Source organism: Heterodontus francisci, chromosome 16 (genome assembly GCF_036365525.1).
Source record: "Heterodontus francisci isolate sHetFra1 chromosome 16, sHetFra1.hap1, whole genome shotgun sequence".
In the NCBI taxonomy this organism is placed as follows: Eukaryota; Metazoa; Chordata; class Chondrichthyes; order Heterodontiformes; family Heterodontidae; genus Heterodontus; species Heterodontus francisci.
Window position 1 is genome coordinate 60,213,628 of NC_090386.1, and position 24,109 is coordinate 60,237,736.

General features: G+C 43.9%; 1 protein-coding gene across 2 annotated transcripts in view; it reads right to left on the minus strand.

Moving 5' to 3' along the window:
• gdap1l1 (ganglioside induced differentiation associated protein 1-like 1) overlaps positions 1 to 24,109 on the minus strand; it is a 96,397-nt gene that overhangs the window by 36,863 nt on the left and 35,425 nt on the right. For both annotated transcript variants that reach the window (XM_068048253.1, XM_068048252.1), the window contains exon 3: positions 2,443 to 2,616. In XM_068048253.1, coding sequence (XP_067904354.1) covers positions 2,443 to 2,616 — 174 coding nt within the window. The remainder of the gene's footprint in view (positions 1 to 2,442; positions 2,617 to 24,109) is intronic.

Below are 24,109 nucleotides of genomic sequence, written 5' to 3' on the forward strand. Positions count from 1 at the left end.
TGCATTGTAGGTGAGTGAGGCAGCCAATTTTCACACTGCAAAGATCAACAGGCAGCAATGAGATAATGACCAGTTAATCTCTTATTGGTGGTATTCATTAAGGAATAAATATTGGCCAGGATACACGGGAGACATTTCCTGCTCACTTTTGAATACTGCCACCTGAACAGGCGCATGTGACTTTGGCTTAATGTCTCATCTAAAAAATGGCAGGGTCAATTTTAACATGTGCCAGATTGGAGGGGTTGGGGTGAGGACGTGGGATTTTGGGTGACAGAAGGCCAGTGCCGGGCACAAGCAGGAACAGTCCTGGCACTGTCTTGGGTTGATTTGGAGGGGGGGGGGGGTGGGTTGGGGAGTTGGTAGGCCATCGTAGCTGGGGGCTGAAAGCCCATGATATGGAAGGCACAAGGTTTCCCTGTGGACCTAGAAGCTCACTCCTCTACTGTCTAGGAAGGAGAGAAAACTCGATAATAATTAAGGTGTAATAAAACAGTCAAAAGAAACCGATTGAGGTTTAATGGTTACAGTTTTAGTGCCTCCATGGGTTAGATATAGGACAAATATAGAGGCTGAGAATTTCACAATTATCACCAAATAGTAAACTAGAACTGTGATCAAGTAATAGGGGAGGAGAAGGAGGGAGAGTTGCATCTTCCTGAGAAGGATCACTTCCAGGATTGCAGGTTGTTACAAGGACAAGAAACAATCTGGTAATTTTTTTTCAAATGAAAAATGAAATGGGGTAAATAAAAAAAACTACACTACACTAAAATGGTTTGTGATGGAATGGTTATAGTAGCAATTCTACTGTTTACTTACCTGATGCATTTATGCTTTTAACAAATGTAGAACATTGCACTAGAACCACAGTTTAAAGCTTGACAATGTTGTGTTGTGAGAACAAAATGCTATTCAGTGACTTTGTTTTATTTTGTCAAACTGCTTTGTATTCAAGCTGTGGAAAAGATCCAGAAAGCTGACAGCTTCTCCTCACAGTTATTGAGAATATGTGTCTCTATATGCACATAAGCATTTTTCATATACAAAGTGCCATCATTGTGATTTGTGAGTTATTCCTATCTTCAGGTTTTGTTGAAGGTTAACTTCAGGACATTTTGATCCACATTCTCAGATTATCAGCTCATTCAGCATGAATATTATTCATACATAATTGATAACCTAAGATGACAAATCAAAGAGTCTTGAAATCAACCTTCAACATCATTAAGACAGATATAGTTTGACAATTCCGTACCTAATCATGTGTAATGAAATAATTAAAATGAGACCATTTCACATTTATTCTAGATGTATGTCACTGTATCCTATCATAAGCTAGTACCTCAAAAGAAATGGCATACTCAAATATGTCTACTTGTCTTGACATTGTCTAAGAAGTATTTTGATGGTATCTGATGCTGGGAATTTTCTTGGAGCTGCTGTTATAATTTTGGCAGAAGCCCTGTTTACACGTAAAAATTATGCTTTTGCAACACTCTGGCAAAGATACAGTCCTAATACACAGCATCAACTACATTGCCCTCATCCACCTTCTCTGTAACCTCTTCAAAAAGATCATCCCAAGTTAGTCAAACTCAATTTGCCCTGAAGAAATCCAATCTACCTCTCTTTTATTAGTCTATGCTTATCCAAGTAGCTGTTAAATTTATCCTGGATTATTGTTTCTAAAAGCTTCTTCACCAGACATTAAACTGACTGGTCTGTAATTGCTAGGTTTATTCATACACCCAATTTTGAACAGGAATGTAACATTTGCAATTCTCCAGTCTTTTGGCACCACCCACGTATCTAAGTAGGATTGGAAGTTTGTGGGTAGCTCCCCACAATTTCTACCCTTACTTCCCTCAGCATCCTCGGATGCAGCCCATCCAGACTTATCCACTTTAAGTACCACCAGTCTGTCTAGTATCGCCTCTTTATCTACTATTATTTCATTCAGTATCCCAGCAACCTCCTCATTTACCATAGATTCGACAAAGAGCTCTTCCATGGTGTACACCAATGTAAAGCACTCATTTAGTGCCTCAGCCATGCCTTCTGCCTCCACCAATAGATCTCTATTTTGGTCCCTAATCAGCCCCACTGTTCCACCGACAAACTTCTAACTGTTAATATGCCTATAGAAGACATGTAGGCCAGACCAGTTAGAGGTGGCAGGTTCCCTTCCCCAGAGGATATTAATTAACCAGTTGTGTTTTATAACAATCTAGGTAGTTTCATGTTCATTCTTTTGGTGCTAGCCTGAAAATTACAAAATTTGTTGAATTCAATTTCACAACTTTCCCAGTTGGCATTTAAGCTAACAATTGTTGGGTTGTCAATCCAGCAACCTCATTTCAAGGCTACTATACCCAGAAGATACAACATCAACCCCATTCCAAAGTGTGTTAAACTCTTTGTGCTTGTGCATCAACTTACTGCGAATTTCAGCCGTAGCGTACTTTGGGATCATGGATTCCGTGGTCAATTCTGGATGTAGAATGCAGCCATGAGTGTAGGCATCCATGGGGAGTGAGTCCAGCAGGTCTTTAAAGCGCTGCATTCTGGAATTAATAAGGCTCCCTGCTTCTGGAATTAATCTTGGGAAGTTTTCTGGAGATAAAATAATAATTTATCAAGCATTACCAATTCTTCAATTTATCTTTGACTGTATAATTATTAAACACTGAAACTTTATAATTACAACACGACCCTTTCAATCAAACAACTTCTTTAATATAAAGCAATTTAATAGCGATTTAACAATGCACCCAAACATCATAATATTCTTCTGACTACACTCAGCCTAGCCTAAGAAAATTCATCTTGGTGAATTACAGTTATAAAGATTTCACATAATAAACACCTATTCAGAATGGAGATTAAAGTTAATGTCCCACATTTCTCAAGCTTTAAAATTTAACGAATGCTTGCTCTTCTTCTTCTTTGGCCTCCTTGTCTCGAGAGACAATGGGTAAGCACCTAGAGGTGGTCAGTGGTTTGTGGAGCAGCGCCTGGAGTGGCTATAAAGGCCAATTCTAGAGTGACAAGACTCTTCCACAGGCGCTGCAGATAAAATTGGTTGTCGGGGCAGTTACACAGTTGGCTCTCTCCTTGCATTTCTGTCTTTTTACCTGCCAACTGCTAAGTCTCTTTGACTCGCCACACTTTAGCCCCGCCTTTATGTCTGCCCACCAGCTCTGGCGATCACTGGCATCTGACTCCCACGACTTGTCAATGTCACAGAACCTCCTGTCACGTTTGCAGACGTCTTTAAAGTGGAGACATGGACGGCTGGTGGGTCTGATACCAGTGACGAGCTCACTGTACAATGCGTCCTTTCCCATGCGCTTGTTGATTTCTGCATCGATAGACAGTTATTGTGATAGTTGAGCCTAGGTAGGTGAACTCTTGAACCACTTCCAGAGTGTGGTCATCGATATTGATGGATGGAGCATTTCTGATGTCCATTGCCATGATGTTCGTTTTCTTGAGGCTGATGGTTAGGCCAAATTCGTTGCAGGCAGCCGCAATCCTGTTGATGAGTCTCTGCACTAACTCTTCTGTGTGGGATGTTAATGCAGCATCGTAGGCAAAGAGGAGTTCCCTCATGAGGACTTTCCGTACTTTGGTTTTCGCTCTAAGACGGGCAAGGTTGAACAACCTGCCATCTGATCATGTATGGAGGAAAATTCCTTCTTCTGAAGACTTGAACGCATGTGAGAGCAACAGGGAGAAGAAGATCCCAAAAAGTGTAGGTGCGAGAACACAGCCCTGTTTCATGCCACTCAGGATAGGAAAGGGGTCTGATGAGGCACCGTTATGCTGAATTGTGCCTTTCATATTGTCATGGAATGAGGTGATGATACTTAGTAGCTTTGGTGGACATCCGATCTTTGCTAGTAGTCTGAAGAGACCACGTCTGCTGACGAGGTCAAAGGCTTTGGTGAGATCTATGAAAGCAACGTAGAGGGGCATCTGTTGTTCGCGGCATTTCTCCTGTAGCTGGCGAAGGGAGAACAGCATGTCAATGGTGGATCTCTCTGCTCGAAAGCCGCACTATGCCTCAGGGTAGACACGCTCAGCCAGCTTCTGGAGTCTGTTTAAAACGACTCGAGCGAAGACTTTCCCCACTATGCTGAGTGGGGAGATTCCATGGTAGTTGTTGCAGTCACAGCGGTCACCCTTGTTCTTATAGAGGGTGATGATATTGGCATTGCGCATGTCCTGTGGTACTGCTCCCTCATCCCAGCACAGGCAAAGCAGTTCATGGAGTGCTGAGAGTACAGCAGGCTTAGCATTCTTGATTATTTCAGGGGTAATGCCGTCTTTTCCAGGGGCTTTTCCACTGGCTAGAGAATCAATGGCATCACTGAGTTCCGATTTTGTTGGCTGTTCATTCAGTTCATCCATGACTGGCAGAGACTAGGCTGCATTGAGGGCGGTATCAGTGACAACATTTTCCCTGGAGTACAGTTCTAGGTAGTGCTCCACCCAGTGCTGCATTTGCTTGCATTGGTCAGTGATTGTGTCCACTGATTTAGACTTGAGGGGGGTGCTCTTCTTGATGGTTGGCCCAAAAGCTCTCTTAATGCCATCATACATTCCTCTGATGTTTCCGGTGTTGGAGGCCAGCTGAATACGACTGCATAGGTATTGCCAGTAATCATTTGCATAGTGCCTGGCTGTTCTTTGTGCAGCGCTTCTGGCTACTTTAAGTGCTACGGATGTTAACTCGCTGGGGGCTTTCTTGTAGCTCAACAGTGCAGTGCACTTAGCGGCAATGACAGGTTCCAGCTCTTGAATGCTTGTATGCTGTACTTAAAGGCACACTATGTTATATTTACAAATAAAAGACTGTAAATTAAAACTACCATACTTTTATGCATTCCCTGGCAAAGTAAAATATGTAAGATAACAGAGAGGGTTGATGACGGCAATGCTGTTGATGTGTACTTGAACTTCCAGAAGGCATTTGATATAGTGCTGCACAATGGACTTGTGAACAAAGTTATCCTTCATTGAATAATAGGGACAGTAGCAACATGGATATGAAACTGGCTGTGTGACAGGAAACAAGAGTTCTGGTTAATAGATATTTTTCAGGCTGGAGGAAGGCTTGTAGTGAAGTTTCCCAGGGGTTATTGACCTTGACCTTGGTGTACAGGGCACAATTTCAAAATTTGCTGAAGATACAAAACTTGGAAGCTGTGAACTGTGAGGAGAATAGTGTAGAACTTCAAAAGGACATAGATGAGTTGGTGGAATGGGCGGACAAGTGGCAGATGATATTCAATACAGAGAAATGTGAAGTGATTCATTTTGGTAGGAAGAAAATGGAGAGACAATCTAAAACAAAGGGTACAATTCTAAAGAGGGTACAGGAGCAGAGGAACTGGGTGTAATATGCATAAGTCATTGAAGTTGGCAGGATAGGTTGAGAGAACGGTTCATAATGCATGCAGTATCCTAGGCTTTATTAATAGGAGCATAGAGTATAAGAGCAAGGAGGTGTTGTTGAACTTGTATAAGACACTAATTCGGCCTCAGCTGGAGTATTGTGTCCAGTTCTGAGTGTCACACTCTAGGAAAGATGTGAAAGCATTGGAGACCGTGCAGAAAAGATTCACGAGAATGGTTCCAGGGATGAAGAACTTCAGTTATGAAGATTTTTTTGCAGAATTTGGGACTGTTTTCCTTAGAGGAGGCTGAGAGGTGATTTGATAGAGGTATTCAAAATCATCATGGACAGAGTAAATAAGGAGAAACTGTTCCCACTTATGAAAGGATCGAGAATGAGAGGGCACAGATTTAAAGTAATTGACAAAAGAAGCAAAAGCTGCATAAGGAAAATCTTTTTCATGCAGTGAGCAGGTATGATCTGGAATGCACTGCCCGAGTGTGTGGTGCAGGGAGGTTCAATTGAGGTATTCAAAAGGGAATTAGACTGTTATCTGAAAAGACACAATGTAATGTGCAGGGTTATGGGGAGAAGGCAGGGGAAATGGCACCAGATAAATTGCTCATTCAGAGAGCCAGTGCAGACACGATGGGTCGAATGGCCTCCTTCTGTGCTGTAGCAATTCTGAGATTCTGGTACATATATCAATGTACAGCAATGTTTATATTCAGGTTTATAATTTGCAATATATCTGCTACATATATCAACCTTTATCTTATGGTTTCTGAATAAATGGATTGAGTATTGTTAATTGAATGAAAATGTTGTTCAGTCCATATTTACCTATATATATCTAAAAATTTTCCCTACCTTATAATTGCAATGATCAATCAAAATAGACATATAACCTGTATCTATTAATTGTAATTACCTAGGACCAGAAAACAAATTACAATTAATTGACAAGTACAAATACCAAGTCTGTTGAGACTTTGGTATACTGTTAGGATGGTGCTTCTATATTTTTTGTTCAGTTTTTTTTGAGGACTCATGTATTTTATAATTATGGACATTGTTTTATTTGGGAAAACTGAAGAGGATTCCATGGATGTTTTTTTCACTAGGGCCATTGAAAAGACACTAAGAGGACTTGGTTTGTAAACAACCCTTACTGGAAGTCACCTGTTTTCAGATAAATACCCAGCAGGGGCTTTTTGACTTGGGGAAATGTTTACGGAAAAGTGACAAGTCACGATTTATAGGGGTCAGGAGGCTTGACTCTTGTGACATTGTTTTTTGGTTTTGCTTTGGACAGTGTGTTGGGGTGTGAACTGTTTTGAAGGTAGTTGGAGAAAACCAGCCAAGAGAGCAGTCAGCATCAGCACCCTCTTCCATCTCTTTGAGAACTTCCTGAGAATCAAGTGTAAGAAATAGAGAAACTGATGCTGCATTTCTCCTGAAAAGCCTGCCAGAAACCCCTGTTGTCGCATTTCTCCTGGAAAGCCTGCCAAACTGATCTTCTTTGTCACCTGTCAAGAACTGTAGAACTGTTCTAGTAGAAAGATCCCAGTGACAGCCATCTACGCGTATTTGAGATGGCAAACCAAAAAGGGACAACTGACATCTTTCCATATCTTTTTTTTCTTCAAGAATTAGCAAGTATTTGGCCAAAGTACTCTTTTTTTTGTTTATTGGAACAGTGCTCTAAAGAGAAAAAACCCTTATTTTTCAGTTAACTGGGGTGGGGGGGGGGGGGGGGCGCGGGGGCGGTGGTAGTGGTAGTGCGGTGTGTGTGTGCATCTGTGAGGGGCTAGGGGAAAAAGAGAACTTTGCTATTTCAATCTGTGTGTGCATGCTTTGCTTCATTACTAGTTAAGTCTTGTTTTATAATAAACTGATAATTTTGTTTATTGAAGAAACCTGGTTGTTGTATTTTATTCTGGGATAAAAATAGTCTATGATTGACTGTATTGGTAACTGGGTACACATTTAAATCCATGTTGTGATCTGTGGAAAAAACAGTGCACTCCTCCCGCCTCGGTCATACCAATACGAAGAGAGTTTTACTGCATTTGCTTCCTAAAGTTTTTTATTTGTAAAATAACATGACATATTGGAGCAAAAGCAAAATACTACAGATACTGGAAATCTGAAATAAAAACACGAAATGCTGAAAATGCTCAGCAAGTCTGGCAGTATCAGTGGAGAGCGAAACAGAGTTCACGTTTCAGGTCTGTTACCTTTCATCAGAACTGGGAAAAGTTAGAGATATAATAGTTTTAAGCAAGTGAAAGGGATGAGGGTGGGAGAAAGAACACAACTAAAAATTCAGAGATAGGATGGAAGGGCAGAGAGATTAAATGACAAAAGGCTTGATGGTGCCAGGTGAGAGGGAGTTGAATATGACAAGTAAAGAAATAGAAGATGGGCTGAATTTTACACCGCCCCAGCGGGTCGGATGGTGGTGTGGCGGCGGCTTAAAATTGAGCAGAAGGCGCCGGGAGGCCTACCCGCCCCGCTACCACCTCCAGTGAACTTTACGGCCGTGGGGGTGGGGGGGGGTGGGGAACAGTCCACCTGCCCGAGGCCAATCAAGGCCCTTAAGTGGCCACTTAACGGCCACTTAAAGGCCCTTGCCCGCCTCCACGGGTATTTTACCCAGGCAAGCGGGTGTGCTGGGGATGTGAAAGGCCACCCAGCGATAGCTGCCAGCCTTTCCGTGCCCGGGGGGGGCACCATACCAGTCGGGCACAGGGTGTCCAATTGAGGGCTGCTCCCATCTCCCAACCCATCTCCCCGGGACCCAAGACGTCTCCTCCCCCCAAACGACCACTCCAGCCTCACCAGGGAAGGACCGATCCCCCTGGTGAGGCAAGCCCAACTTACCTCATCTCCAGGCTCCATGGTGTCAGCTGGGCTGCAGTCCCAGCAGTGGCCACCTCTCCCGGTACCGCTGCTGGGACTAAGAGCTGCCGGCCCGCTGATTGGCCGGCAGCTCACTGGGGCGGGACCTCCTTCCTCAAACGGGTGGAGGTCCTGCCTCGGGACATTTAAAACCCGGGGACCCGTAAACTACGGGACGGATCCCTGCGCTAGGCAGAAGTGGGTTCGCCACCGACTTTTATGTCGGTGGCGAATTCCTGTCTGCCTGAAGTAAGATCCAGCCCGATGCATCTAGAGGTGTTTATTGTCTGCAATAATTTTAGATCGTAAACTCCGTCCCCATTTTGTTTCCTTTTTCTTTGCTAGTTTTGGTTTTACTCTCTTGTTTTTCTCCTTTATTTCCCTTTTGCTACTTTCGGGCAGCAGCTGTTCATAAGTCTGTCTTTCACGCCTCCTGTAGATTGAACATCGAAACCTTAACACTTTCCCTCTACAAAGATGCTGCCAGACCTGGTGGGTATTTCCAGCTTTCTAATGTTTTAAATGACATTACTTTGTACATTCTTATCTATGCTATAATGTTCAAAATGACCTTTATGTGTGTTTTTTTTTAGGAAGTCCAGTGATTCTCAGATCCTGATGCTGTATTTATACAGAAATAGATGGGTGTATTAATGAAACACAATTGGCTATTGAAGTGTTCATTATTTAGATAATTTAAGACTTTTTTCCCATTCCCATTACAACATGAATAAACTCATTGGGCTGATTTTAACTTCCAAAAATAGGTTTGTTGAAGTTATGTCAGAAGCTACAATGCAAAAAATCTGAAACAGGAACCCAACCCACCTAAAAGCCACCCATTTCTGGCTTTAAGGGAGTCGTACGAGGGGCAAGTGACCAATTCACTTGTGAAAAAATGTGTTGGTCATTCAAATATTATTACAAGGTTGCATGCTTTCATTTTAATAGTCATTTTATTTTTAATCCCAGGCAATCTGGTTTCCCAGGCCTTGAGAAAATCGACAGCTTGAAGGAGGCAAGAGGGGCTGAATCCATAAGGTAAGTGTCTTTATAGCATTGCTTATGCGTCAGGAGGAGTCAGATTGTTTCCTCCAGGCACAATAAGCTACCCAATAAACACGATTTAGCCACCTCCTCACCACAATCTGTCAGTTCCCCCACCCCAACCACCATAGGAACACCCAACCACCAACGGCTGTCCCCAACCACCATCCGACGACACCTTCACTGACCATCATTCAACGTCCCCCTCGACCGCCATCCAAACCCCCTCCCCAACCACCATCTGACTGCCACTGCCATCCACAACCCCTACAGACCACCATCCAACTCCACGCTCCGACCACGAGCGGACCTACCCCCCGCCGACCACCATCTAACTCCACGCTCCGACCACCATTTGACATTCCCGCTCCCCCAACCACTATCCGACCCCCAACCCTGGACCCCCATCCATCACACCCCCAGACCACCATCCAAAACTCCTTGGATCACCATCCGACACACCAACCACCATTCAACCTCTCCAACCACCATCCACTGCTTCCCCCGACCCAGACCACCATCCGAACCCAACCCCCACCCCTGCCTGGACAACCATCCAATCATCCCACGCCCCCCCACCCCTCCCTCTCCTCAAGCACCATCCGATGCTCCTCTCAGCTGATGCTCCTTCAGCCACCATCCGATCCCATATCCTGACCACCACTAGATCTCCACCCCCGCAATTGGGACCCGGTGGCTATCATTGAGGACCACCCCCGACCACAATCCAGAACCTCCTGTGGGATCTGGACCCCTCAGGGGATCCAGATCAGTATGAGTAGCGATAAGTAATGACAAGGGGTAGAAAACACTGGGAAGAATAGTTTATAGGTCCCCTAACACTAGGTATACTGTTGTACAGAGTCTTAATCAAGAAATAAGAGGAGCTTGTAACAAAGGCAATCTAATAATCGTGGGGGACTTCAATAATATTATAGATTGGACAAATCAATTTGGCGAAAGTAGTTTGGAGCACAAGTTCATGGAATGCATTTGAGACCATTTCCCAGAACAATACCTCATGGAACTAACCATGGAAGAGGCTATTTTAGATCTTTTCTTGTGTAATGAGACAGGGTTAATTGGTAATCTAGTAAGGGATCCTCTGGGGAAAAGTGATCATAATATGATAGAATTTCATGTTGAGTTTGAGGGTGACATACATAAATTCAAAACTAGAGTATGAAAACTTAAAGAGCAAATTTGTGATAGTGATCACAATTCGGTTAGGTTTACCTTAGCGATGGGCAGGGACGTATATACCGCAGGGCAAGAATTATAGCTGGGGGAAAGGAAATTATGATGCGATTAGGCAAGATTTAGGATGCGTAGGATGGGGAAGGAAACTGCAGGGGATGGGCACAATCGAAATGTGGAGCTTATTCAAGGAGCAGCTACTGCGTGTCCTTGATAAGTATGTACCTGTCAGGCAGGGAGGAAGTTGTCGAGCGAGGGAGCCGTGGTTTACTAAAGAAGTTGAAGCGCTTGTCAAGAGGAAGAAGAAGGCTTATGTTAGGATGAAACGTGAAGGCTCAGTTAGGGCGCTTGAGAGTTACAAGCTAGCCAGGAAGGATCAAAAGGGAGAGCTAAGAAGAGCAAGGAGAGGACACGAGAAGTCATTGGCGGATAGGATCAGGGAAAACCCTAAGGCTTTCTATAGGTATATCAGGAATAAAAGAATGACTGGAGTTAGATTAGGGCCAATCAAGGATAGTAGTGGGAAGTTGTGTGTGGAATCAGAGGAGATAGGGGAAGCGTTAAATGAATATTTTTCGTCAGCATTTACAGTAGAGAAAGAAAATGTTGTCGAGGAGAATACTGAGATTCAGACTACTAGGCTAGATGGGATTGAGGTTCACAAGGAGGAGGTGTTAGCAATTTTGGAAAGTGTGAAAATAGATAAGTCCCCTGGGCCAGATGGGATTTATCCTAGGATTCTCTGGGAAGCCAGGGAGGAGATTGCAGAGCCTTTGTCCTTGATCTTTATGTCGTCATTGTCGACAGGAATCGTGCCGGAAGACTGGAGGGTAGCAAATGTTGTCCCCTTGTTCAAGAAGGGGAGTAGAGACAGCCCTGGTAATTATAGACCTGTGAGCCTTACTTCGGTTGTGGGTAAAATGTTGGAAAAGGTTATAAGAGACAGGATTTATAATCATCTTGAAAAGAATAAGTTCATTAGCGATAGTCAGCACGGTTTTGTGACGGGTAGGTCGTGCCTCACAAACCTTATTGAGTTTTTCGAGAAGGTGACCAAACAGGTGGATGAGGGCAAAGCAGTGTATGTGGTGTATATGGATTTCAGTAAGGCGTTTGATAAGGTTCCCCACGGTAGGCTATTGCGGAAAATACGGAAGTATGGGGTTGAAGGTGATTTAGAGCTTTGGATCAGAAATTGGCTAGCTGAAAGAAGACAGAGGGTGGTGATTGATGGCAAATGTTCATCCTGGAGTTTAGTTACCAGTGGTGTACCGCAAGGATCTGTTTTGGGGCCACTGCTGTTTGTCATTTTTATAAATGACCTGGAAGAGGGTGTAGAAGGGTGGGTTAGTAAATTTGCGGATGACACTAAGGTCGGTGGAGTTGTGGATAGTGCCGAAGGATGTTGTAGGGTACAGAGGGACATAGATAGGCTGAGAGATGGCAAATGGAGTTTAATGCAGAAAAGTGTGAGGTGATTCACTTTGGAAGAAGGAACAGGAATGCAGAGTACTGGGCTAATGGAAAGATTCTTGGTAGTGTAGATGAACAGAGAGATCTTGGTGTCCAGGTACATAATTCCCTGAAAGTTGCTACCCAGGTTAATAGGGCTGTTAAGAAGGCATATGGTGTGTTAGCTTTTATTAGTAGGGGGATCGAGTTTCGGAGCCACGAGGTCATGCTGCAGCTGTACAAAACTCTGGTGAGACCGCACCTGGAGTATTGCGTGCAGTTCTGGTCACCGCATTATAGGAAGGATGTGGAAGCTTTGGAAAGGGTACTGAGGAGATTTACTAGGATGTTGCCTGGTATGGAGGGAAGGTCTTACGAGGAAAGGCTGAGGGACTTGAGGTTGTTTTTGTTGGAGAGAAGGAGGAGGAGAGGTGACTTAATAGAGACATATAAGATAATCAGTGGGTTAGTTAGGGTGGATAGTGAGAGTCTTTTTCCTCGGATGGTGATGGCAAACACGAGGGGACATAGCTTTAAGTTGAGGGGTGATAGATATAGGACAGATGTTAGAGGTAGTTTCTTTACTCAGAGAGTAGTAGGGGCGTGGAACGCCCTGCCTGCAACAGTAGTAGACTCGCCAACTTTAAGGGCATTTAAGTGGTCATTGGATAGACATATGGATGAAAATGGAATAGTGTAGGTCAGATGGTTTCACAGGTCGGCGCAACATCGAGGGCCGAAGGGCCTGTACTGCGCTGTAATGTTCTAATTCTAATTCTAAAATTAGATAGGTATGAGGGCGAGTTGGCTAAGGTAGATTCGGAAATTAGATTAAAAGTTATGACGGTAGATAAGCAATAGCAAACATTTAAAGAAATATTTCATAATTCTCAATGAATATACATTCCATTGAGAAATAAATACTTCCCAGGAAAGTGATTCAACCATAGCTAACTAAAGAGGTTAAGCATAGTATTAGATTAAAAGACGAGGCTTATGATATTGTCAAAAAAAAGTAGTAAGTCTAAGAATTGGAAGAATTTTAGAAACCAGCAAAGGATGATGAAAAAATTATTTGAGAAGGAGAAAATATGAGTAAACTAGCAAGAAATATAAAAAAAGATTGTAGAAGCTTCTACAACTATGTTAAAAAGATGAGAGTCGAGAAAGTAAATATGAGTCCCTTGGAGGCTGAGACATAAGATCATAAGAAATAGGACCAGGAAGTAGGCCATTCAGCCCGTCAAGCATGCTCCGCCATTCAATAAGATCTTGGCTGATCTGATTGTTGTCTTAACTACATTTTCTTGCTGGCCCCCCGTAACCCTTGCCTCCCTTGTAAAACAGGAGAAATTATAATGGGGAATAAGGAAATGACAGAAACGTTAAACATATACTTTGGGGCTCAATTTTCAGGCCCCCCCCCCCCCGAAGCCAGGAATGGAGGCTGGGGGTGTTGGGGTGTGAAAATGCTGGCGCCGGGCGGCATGTCAGTTACAGGACACTGTTCCTCCCACCGGCAATGTTCACCAGAGGGCAGTGAAAGGGGTCGAAAACCCCTCTGCCGTCATTGTGGGGAAAGAAGAGCAGAGGGCAAGGCTGCTAATCACAATAGGGTATCCAACTGCCCAAAAGGAAAGTTGCAGATGGCAATGGGGGCATGACTGTCAGATTTTGGGCCCAGTGGCGATGAGGGACAACACTTTCCATAGGAAAGGCAGAACCCCAAACAGCAGGAGGGTACGGGAGAGAAAAGAGGGACAGGAAGGCAACCAAGGCCATACCCTGAATATAGGGTTTACTGCCGAAGATGGAGCCACCTGGAGATGACCGAGACCCAGTGCTGCAGGAGACTGCAACTCTCCAAGCAGATGGTCACAGGTATCTGTGCCCTCATCGCCAAAGACCTTGCAGCACTGGTCGCCATGCCCCACCAGTAGCCGTCAAAGTCAATGTGCCCTCGAACTTCGTCCCTTCTAGCTCACTCCAAGGATCAGTTGTGGACCTCAGTGGCATCTCGCAAACGTCTGCACACCACTACATCTCGCAGGTCACTGATGCCCTCGTTGCCAGGCCTGGATAGTATATTCATTTCATGACAGATGTGGCCTCACAGGGACAGAGGGCATTGGGTTTCACCGCCATCACTGGATTCCCCTGATGATGCGCGGCATCATCGATTGCACCCGTATAGCCATCAAGGCATCCAGTGACTGCCAACTTAGATTTATCAAGAGGAAGGGTTTCCACTCCCTCAACATTCAACTGGTCTGTAACCAAAACAAGAGCTTCCTCCATGTGTGCGCAGGCTTTCCTGGCTGCTTCCATGACTCCGTCATTCTCTGGCAGTCCATGCTGCCTCTGATCTTCATTCCAACCCCCAAGTCTGTGGATCAATTCTACAGGACAAGCGATATCCCTTGCAGACATGGCTACTCACCTTGCTGCAGGAGCCCTAGACAGAGGCGCAGAGCCAATACAACCAATACCACTTGCTCAGTAGGACAACGATTGAGCAGGCCATCGGGCTTCTGAAGATGCGATTCTGGTGCCTGGACCAATCGGTTGTGCCCTCCAATACCTTCCTACAAGGGTCTCAATCAATGTGATGGTCTGCTGTGCTCTCCATTAACATGACCCTCTAGAGAGGTGTGGACCTTGAGGACAGTGAGGCCCTGGAACGAAACAGCTTATTCAGGGGAGGAGCAAGAGCAGGAGGTGAGAGAGGAAGAGGAGGCAGAAGATGATGATGCTGAACAGAAAGGTGTCCCTGCTGCACTGAGGTGGCTTCCTCCTGCCACCCTCCAGGAAGAGGACCACCCTTCTCTTCCTCATCGCCTCCAGCAGTAGATCCAGTCGGCATCAATGAAGTGAGGGGCAACCCTGCCTTGGGTGCCAGGCCTGCAACTCCCCTGTGACATCTCCCTTTCCTCTGGTGCTGTGGAAGGTTTTGACATAATCAGCAGGTTTCTCCCTTCGGGCAACCAGCAGCCTCAGTGATGATTGTCTAGGGGAGTCCAAATGAGTCCAACACTTCATCTGACTCACCTCCATTCCCACCCCCACTGGCTCTAAGTGAACAGAAAACTGCCTCCATATCAATTAAGGGCTTCCCCCACACAAAAATCTTAACTTTAATCATTTTCTCACCATAGAGGGAGAGAGAGATACAGCACTGAAACAGGCCCTTCAGCCCACTAAGTCTATACTAATTCTACATTAATCCCATATTTCCTACCACATCAACAACTCCCCTCAATTCTCCTACCTACACTAGGGGCAATTTACAATGGCCAATTTACCTATCAACCTGCAAGTCTTTGACTGCGGGAGGAAACCGGAGTACCTAGCAGAAACCCACACAGTCACAGGGAGAACTTGCAAACTCCGCACAGGCAGGACCCAGAACCGAACCCGGGTCGCTGGAGCTGTGAGGCTGCGGTGCTAACCACTGCACCACTGTGCCGCCAGAGGTGGGTTTCTGACCCAAAAGCAAACCTGGCTCCTGTGTCCCACCTCTGCAGTAAAAATTCAGCCCAAAGAGTCTGCAAAGGGATATAGATAGGTTAAGTGAGTGGATAAGAAGGTGGCAAATTGAGTATGATGTGGGGAATGTAACGTTATTCAATTTGGTAGGAAGAATTGAAAAACAGATTTTTAAGTGCTTTTTTAAATGCTGAGAAACTATTAAATGTTGGTTTTCAACCGAGGGGCTGGAACCCATGTAAAGACCCTTGGGCTGTATGCACCAAAAATGTTCTTGCTGTGTAATGCAAATGTACATTGTATACAAAATGGAATGGTAAGAGTTGTGAGGCACCTCATGTTCTATACCGAAGGAATCTGATTTCTCTTGTACTTTCTGAAATGTCAAATTTGAACTGCTTTGAACCATTTTGTTATGTATCTTTTGCAATTTTTTATGAATAAAGTGTATTTTTGGGGGGAAAAAAATTAAATGTTGGTGTTCAAAAGACTTGCGGGTTGATAGGTAAATTGGCCATTATAAATTGCCCCTAGTATAGGTAGGTGGTAGGAGAATATAGGAACAGGTGAGGATGTGGTAGGAATATGGGATTAGTGTAGGATTAGTATAAATGGGTGGTTAATGGTCGGCACAGACTCGGTGGGCCGAAGGGCCTGTTTCAGTGCTGTATCTCTTTAAAAAAAAAAAAGAGATTTGGATGTCCGTATACACAAGCGCTTCATGGATGCCCAGTTTTGCATTACTAGATCAGTTCGAAATCTATCCCATTTCGTACGGTGGTTGTGCCACACAACACGATGGAGGGTATCTTCAATGTGAAGGCGGGATTTTGTCTACACAAGGACTGTGCAGTGGTCACTCCTACCGATACTGTCATGGACAGATACATTTGCGGCAGACAGATTGGTGAGGACGAGGTCAAGTATGTTTTTCCCTCTTGTTGGTTCCCTCACCACCTGCCGCATACCCAGTCTAACAGCTATGTCCTTTAGGACTTGGCCAGCTCGGTCAGTCGTGGTGCTACCAAGCCACTCATGGTGATGGACATTGAAGTCCCCCACCCAGAGTACATTCTGTGTCCTTGCCACCCTCAGTGCTTCCTCCCAGTGCTGTTCAACATGGAGGAGTACTGACACATCAGCTGAGCGAGGGCGGTAGGTGGTAATCAGCAGGAGGTTTCCTTGTCCATGTTTGACCTGATGCCATGAGACTTCATGGGGTCCGGAGTCGATGTTGAGGACTCCCAGGGCAACTCCCTCCCGACTGTATACCACTGTGCTGCCACCTCTGCTGGGTCTGTCCTGCCGGTGGAACAGGACATACCCGCGGATGGAGATGGCAGTGTCTGGGACACTGTCAGGTATGATTCCGTGAGTATGACGATGTCAGGCTGTTGCTTGACTAGTCTGTGGGACAGCTCTCCCAACTTTGGCACAATCCCCCAGATGTTAGTAAGGAGGACTTTGCAGGGTCGACAGGGTGCCTAGGTTGATGCCGGGTGATCGTCCGGTTTCATTCTTTTTTATTGACTCTTCAGCTATGAAGAGAGACTAGATAGGCTAGGGTTGTTTTCCTTAGAGCAGAGAAGGCTGAGGGGGACCTGAATGAGGTATACAAAATTTTGAGGAGCATAGATAGGGTAGATAGGAAGAAACTTTTTCCCTTAGCGGAAGTGTCAATAACCAGGGGGCATAGATTTAAGGTAAGGGGCAGGAGGTTTAAAGGGGATTTGAGGAAAACCTTCTTCACCCAGAGGGTGATTGGAAGCTGGAACACACTGCCTGAAGGGGTGGTAGAGGCAGGAACCCCCACAACATCTAAGAAGTATTTAGATGAGCACTTGAAATGTCACAGCATACAAGGCTACGGACCAAGTGCTGGAAAATGGGATTAGAATAGAAAGGTGCTTGATGGCCAGCATGGATACAATGGGCTGAAGGGCCTGTTTCTGTGCTGTGTAACTTTATGACTATTCATGGGATCAACAAGGTACCGGTTATGGAGAACAATCCCATTGAGTCAGTCCTCGACTTGAAATCTAAATACCTAGACCGGTTCGATACAATCAGCAGTTTTAACGAGAATGCAGTCTTACACCTATGAAGAGATGAAATTCCATCACAAAACCCTCCAGGAAAATGTATATCCAAGGCAAATTAAAAGTTGAACTGGGCAAAATGGAGCAAGATGGTATTATCCACAAAATACATCAGCACTTGGACCAGTGCAGTTCGATTACGTGCGTGGTAGAGAAAGACAGAATGATTAGGGTATGTTTATATACGAGATGTCTTAACTGGGCATTGAAAAGATGCCCACACAAGATTCTAACTTTGGAGGAGTTGAATCCAAAGTTCGCCGTTGCGAAATTCTTCTGCAAGTTGGATGCTAAAAATGGTTACCGGTCTGTCCATCTGGCAGAAGGCTCACAGGAGTTGACAACATTTCGGACACCATTTGGAAAGTAGTGTTTTCAAAAATTTCCTTTCGGATTATCAGTCAGCCAGGACTTGTTCCAATGGCCCGTGGACCAAATAACTGGAGAGGTGCCGGGATGCATCTGCATTGCAAATGATATTGCCATTGTGGCCAAGGCAAAGGAAGAGCGTGATCTCAATTTACTCCTTTTAATATTGATAGCACGTCACAAAGGCCTTATATTCAATAGTCAAAAATGCGAGGTGAATGTGCGTCACATTAACTTTTTCGATTCCATGTACTTGAGCGATGGTATCCGTCCAGATCCCACTAATTTGGAGGTCATACATTCCATACCTACCCCACAGGACAGGGAGGAAATACAGTATTGTCTAGGGTTATTTAACTTCCTCTCGCCATACATTCTCAACTTTGCCCAAAAGGCATCATCCCTCAGAGGGCTGCTGAGGAAGAAAGTACCATTCATATGGCAAGAGGACCATCAGCACATGTTTGAGGTGTTAATAAAAGTTACTGTCAGAGGAAACATCCTCATTCCAGTTTTATAACCAAAGGAAGGAAACCATCTTGGAGGCAGACACATCACAGAAGGGGCTTGGAGCTTGCATCCTGCAAGGTGGAAAACCCATTGTGTTCAGGTCAAAGAGCCTATCTCCAGCGTTAGCAAACTATTCCAATGTAAAGAAAAAGATACTAGCTCTAGTATTTGGTATAACCCGATTCCATACCTATCTATTTGGAAAAGGCTTCATTGTGGAAACAGACCACAAACCCCTTGAGATGACATGGCGAAAAGTTAGTGAATGCACCACCTAGGTTGCAATGATTGTTGATCAAGATCCAAGGATATGGTTGCGATGTTTGCTACAAGCCAGGCAACTTGATGGTTACTTCAGACACCTTAAGCAGGCTGCCGAATCGAACAAAGAATGCAGATAATTCATTGAATCTGCAAGTCGATTCACTAAATACAGAAGTCAAAGATGTATTACAAGTCGACTTGATGAATTTTGGGCAACACAAATGTCAACAATTACATGGAGAGACACCAAAGACCCAGTACTCCAGGCATTATGGAAAACCATAACCGAAGGTTGGCCTGATGCAATACAAGAAGTCCAGGAAAGCTTAAGGCCATTTTGGGCCTACTGAGATGAACTAGGAATATCCAGAGGTGTTATATTCAAGGGTACTCTGGTTGTAATACCTGAGTCACTCCAACCAGACATTGTAACACAACTACACAGGGCTCACATGGCATTGAGTGCACTAGGTATCTGCTGAGAGAAACCATATACTGGCCACGGATCAACAGTGATATAGAGAAGACTGAGAGAATTTCAGGCACACCAGCCAAGTCAGCACAAAGAGCCATTGATACCTCGTGAGATTCCATCACATCCATGGATCAGAATTGCTACAGACCTATTTTGTGTTCATAATGACTATTTCTACTAGTGATTAACTATTTTTCCAAGTTCCTGATAATTCAACAACTACACAATATGTTCAGTGCAGCCATCGCCAGTGCACAAAGTACCATTTTCAGTCTGTTTGGAAGACCACAAGAGGTTGTCTCGGACAATGGTACTTGGGCAAGCCATTTCAGGACATGTATGAAGTGGGGCATTGATCACATTACGTCATCACCATATTATCCTCTATCAAATGGCCTTGCGGAGCACATAGTCCGTACTGTTAAGTCCTTGATTAGAAAATGACGACAAACGAAGCAGGATCTCCAGGTTGCAATGCTACATCTAAAGGAAACACCATTGAGTGCAAGTTTACCCTCACCTGCTGAGCTTATGTTTGGGAGGCAAGTCCAAATGATTCTTCCAAGCCACCACCCATCATACTTAAAAGCTGTGTGAGACGAGTTACTGGAAAAACAGAAGGATATGCATGACCAGCATGCACGTAAAGAATTGCCAAGTTTGACCATAGGACAAAAAGTTTGAGTTCTACATCTAACAGAGGGAACGTGGTTTCCAACTGAAATAGCGAAGATTTGTCGAGAGCTGAAGTAGTGATGGCAAATGGAGCGACATTACACAGAAATTGATGCCAGCTCATGGAGATACCCAATTATGCAACACTCAGCAGTCCTACCGCAAATAGAACACGTTCAAAGGTGAGACCTGAACATAGCACTCTGGAAGATCAAGGTGAAGACAACCAACACAATGTCATTGTGTCAGAAAGTAACACACCTCCGAATCAAGACTGCTGTGATAACAGTCAGAGATCTCAAAGAAGTTTCACTGTGACCAGATTGGGTTATATAAGCAAACCACCTTTACATTTCAGAGACTTGTAAGCTCATAAAGTTGTGAACTCACAATGCATGAAAGTTTTACTGTAATGTAAATAGTGTTATGACATCCTTGTTAACTGTTTTCTTCTAAAGTTTAGATTACACACTTATAACAAAGGGACATGTTGTAGTATGTCTTTAAGTGGGTATGTCCATAATCTGTATACATCCTCATACAGGATATGATGTCTCTGTCACGTGTCTCAATTGTTGGAATGTGTTAGTTGACCAAGTAAGATGTACTAGTAAGAGCTCTCCATCAATGTGTATATACTATTGTAATATTCAAATAAAGACCTCACAGAATTGTTTACCAGTCCTACCGGAGTGATTGGTGAGTTTGTGCTTGAAGGATAGAAGGAAACACAACACATGGTTGGGCCTCATTTAAACAGAATCAGTAAACTGTTCACACTAAACAGGTTAATACACAGCTCACTGGAGGGGAGGGGCATGGGAAATCTGGCAGTCCATCTGCAGAGCTGGCTGGTATTTATCCTTAAAGAATGATTGGCGGGTGGTGAGGGGAGCAGGTTGTGTCGAAGGTAAGAATGGTTGCTAATATTTTTGTCGAGGTATAGGAAGAGCATTCTTGTCTGAGCAGCCTCCAGTGAACCCTTTAAGGGCTGTTACTTTGCTCATGTTCCATTTGGTATGAGTGGGTGAGCCTTGTCCAGTGCAGGCAACGTGGGTTTAGACATCAAAATTGTATTGGCATCGTACACGGCCTGTTTAATTTTATTAATGAGGGGCATGCCTGTTTTGGTGAGAGCTCTCACTGCCAGTCCCTGATCACTGTTGTCTCTTCAATTGGCTAGCCGTTACTATGAAGTGATTTTTGGGCACTAATTTACACTGCTCATAGTAATAACATACAAATGCTTACTGCATTTCAGTGCCATTCCTGTGTCACTATTTTAACAGTGGCATTAATATGTTAATTTTAAATGGGCTAAAGCCTTCATTAAAGTAGAGGAAGAGGAATGCTGTATGAATGTATTCATAAGCCATCACCCAAACAGTAATTTCTATGCTTATATTCTGTCTGTGTTATGTTAATCCTCGTTCTTGTCATTTTATTTTAAGTATCCTACAATGACATTCATCACCAAATGGACCCATTTCTTTCTCTTCAATCGGCTTTGATTCCCAATTTTCTGCATCATATATTAGTACTGTTATCACTAGAACTTCATAACTTCTTGGTAGATTGAGACACAGCAGACCTGCTCTATACTATTATCCCATCGGTTTTTGGAAAGTTTCTCTATCCTTCAGTGTAATTGAGTAGGCTGACCATTGGCAAATATGCCTCAAAGACCATTCATTATGGGAGTAAGGGGTTACTTCAATCCTGACTCAGTTCTTTTATTTTAAACTCTGTTGCGTTGCAGTTTTTAGAAAAATCTTTTGTGTGGCTTCTTTCATTGAACTGGTGAGGATGTTGTAATTGTGGTACGTTATCTGTGCCATTCAGATCTCAAACCTTAGGCTGCGTGTTGTAAATAGTTCTCTGCTATTATTGACGGGCTAACTAATCATCCAATATAGGCCAAACATGAGGTGAGACCAAACACAAACATAACATGCATCTGTCAAAACAGAAACAAAATGTATTCAACTACAGCAAATGCATAAATTAGAGACTTGAATCAGGTGTTGTTTATTTGCAGGTGTCCTTATTTTCAAAATGGTCATTGCATGTACAGTGTCATAAGCATTTTTTTTAACTTGGAGGTCTGTGTGCCTTTAAGACTGAAAAAAAATCTGTGAACAATAACTGCAGAGGTTTAATGTTTGACGAGTCCAGGCTGCAGGGCAATTTGTATCCAAGCAACCAGAAACTTTTACGATAGTCTTATGACTCCTGTGGAAAACTGTTAGTTTGAGTTCTGCAGTAAAACAGGAGAAAGAGAGAGCTGGAAGTTGACTGGAGCTGTGATTTGCTGATAGACCAGAGAAAAACCTATTCTCTCTGAAAATGAGCTTTGCATTTCAAGGGTAAAAGTGCTACATTTAAGGTGAGGTTTTGACCTGCCTAAAGAGAGGGGAAGAGACCCAGAGAGCAGAAGAATTGTTACACTCTGTGGAGAAACACTGCTTTGGAAAAAGAAAGCCTATGTTTTGGGTGTGGCAGGTTGCTGTTGCCTCCATTCAAGAATTCCTGTCTGAAGAGTGAGTTCTGTAATTGCTGTGCTCTGTGGAGAAGGCTCCTTTGCTGAGAGTAAGTCCTGTTGGAAGTACTTGAACTCTCAAGGAAGTTTCTACAGTTAGACTGCTACTTTAAAATTTAAATAGACCTGCTGCTACAACCTGTTGCGAAAAGATCTGTGTGACACCTGCTACAGATGAACTACCTTGAACACCTTTTTTTAATTCGTTCCTGGGATGTGGTATTTCTGGCTAGGCCAGCATTTATTGCCCATCCCTAATTGCCCTTGAGTAGGTGGTGGTGAGCTGCCTTCATTGCAGTCCATGTGAGGTAGGTACACCTACATTGCTGTTAGGAAGGGAGTTCCAGGATTTTGACCCAGTGACAGTGAAGGAACTGCGATAGAGTTCCAAGTCAGGATGGTGTGTGGCTTGGAGGGGAACTTGCAGGGGGTGGTGCCTACCCATCATAGACTGTTCATTAATTTCACCTGGAGAGACATCGAGTGACATCTGACTGTTCGACTCTGGGAGACCTCACCGAATTGGAAAATACAACCAGAAGTTACAACCCAGTTATTTTATTATCCCTAAGAAACTGTCATAAAATAAATAACCATTTTCCCCAGTTAACCTTTGGTAATTGAATGTGTGTGTGTGCATGAGGGTTAGGAAGATTGAGGAGTTATAAAGTCTTTTCATACATATAAATTCATCCCATTATTGTTGAAAACTTGGTTTATTAATAAATAGTTAATTTTGTTGTTGTTTAAAGAAACCTGGTTGGGCGTGTTTTATTCTGGGGATAAATAAAGTGATTAATTTGGCTATTTTTTCCGGTAGGTGGGAAGCTTTACTAATATGCTGTGACCTGTGGAGTAGTGAGACTGAATTAACAGTGCATTACTCCTGCCTTGGTCGTAACAACAGTAAAGCAGCTAAGGCAAATATCCCATGATTGACTCGATCTCCTAGTGTTCCTCCTTATATGCACTCTCACCTGCAATTGTGCCTAATTCTGGCCTAGCAGGATGTGACTTCAGTTCTATTTTCTGTTTGTTGAGTTTCCCAGTTGATTGCCGTACTGGGGTCCATTCCCATTGAGGGAGGGATGTCCTGATTCTAGGATCTGCTATGATGGTAACCTGCCCAGGGCAAAGTGACTGCTGTAGGGCAGAGGTACCTGAGAGCAGCCAGCCAAATTAGGGGGTGATTAGTGTCCTGCAGACTCATATCCAGGGATCCCCACCCTCTGTGTACTACAGCTGCTAATGCTTGAAGTGTTCGGGGAGGTGGGTAGGGGGTTGGTAGCAACTCATTAGTACCTGGTGTACTGGTGGACAGAGATATAATCCTCCAATTGCAGCTTTACTTTCTCCCATTCTCTCCAATCACTCGCACATGTTCGGTTGAGTTTTGACACACCCATTGTTTGCAATCAGCTGAGAGCTTTCCTCCTGCGTAGCCACATTCACACACTATATCTGAGCTCCTCTGCCATGAACTTAACACCATTTTGAATTAGAAATTCCTGATAATATTTGACAGATGCAGAAAAATTGCATTTCACAACCTGAAGTCAGATGGTGTGCTGCTCGACAGACCGATGTTTGAAGGAATACTTGGTTAAGGTTGTCAACTCTGGTTGGAGGCATACCTGGAGGTTTGATTACATGAAGTTCTAACAGTCCAATGCACGATCACGTGACAT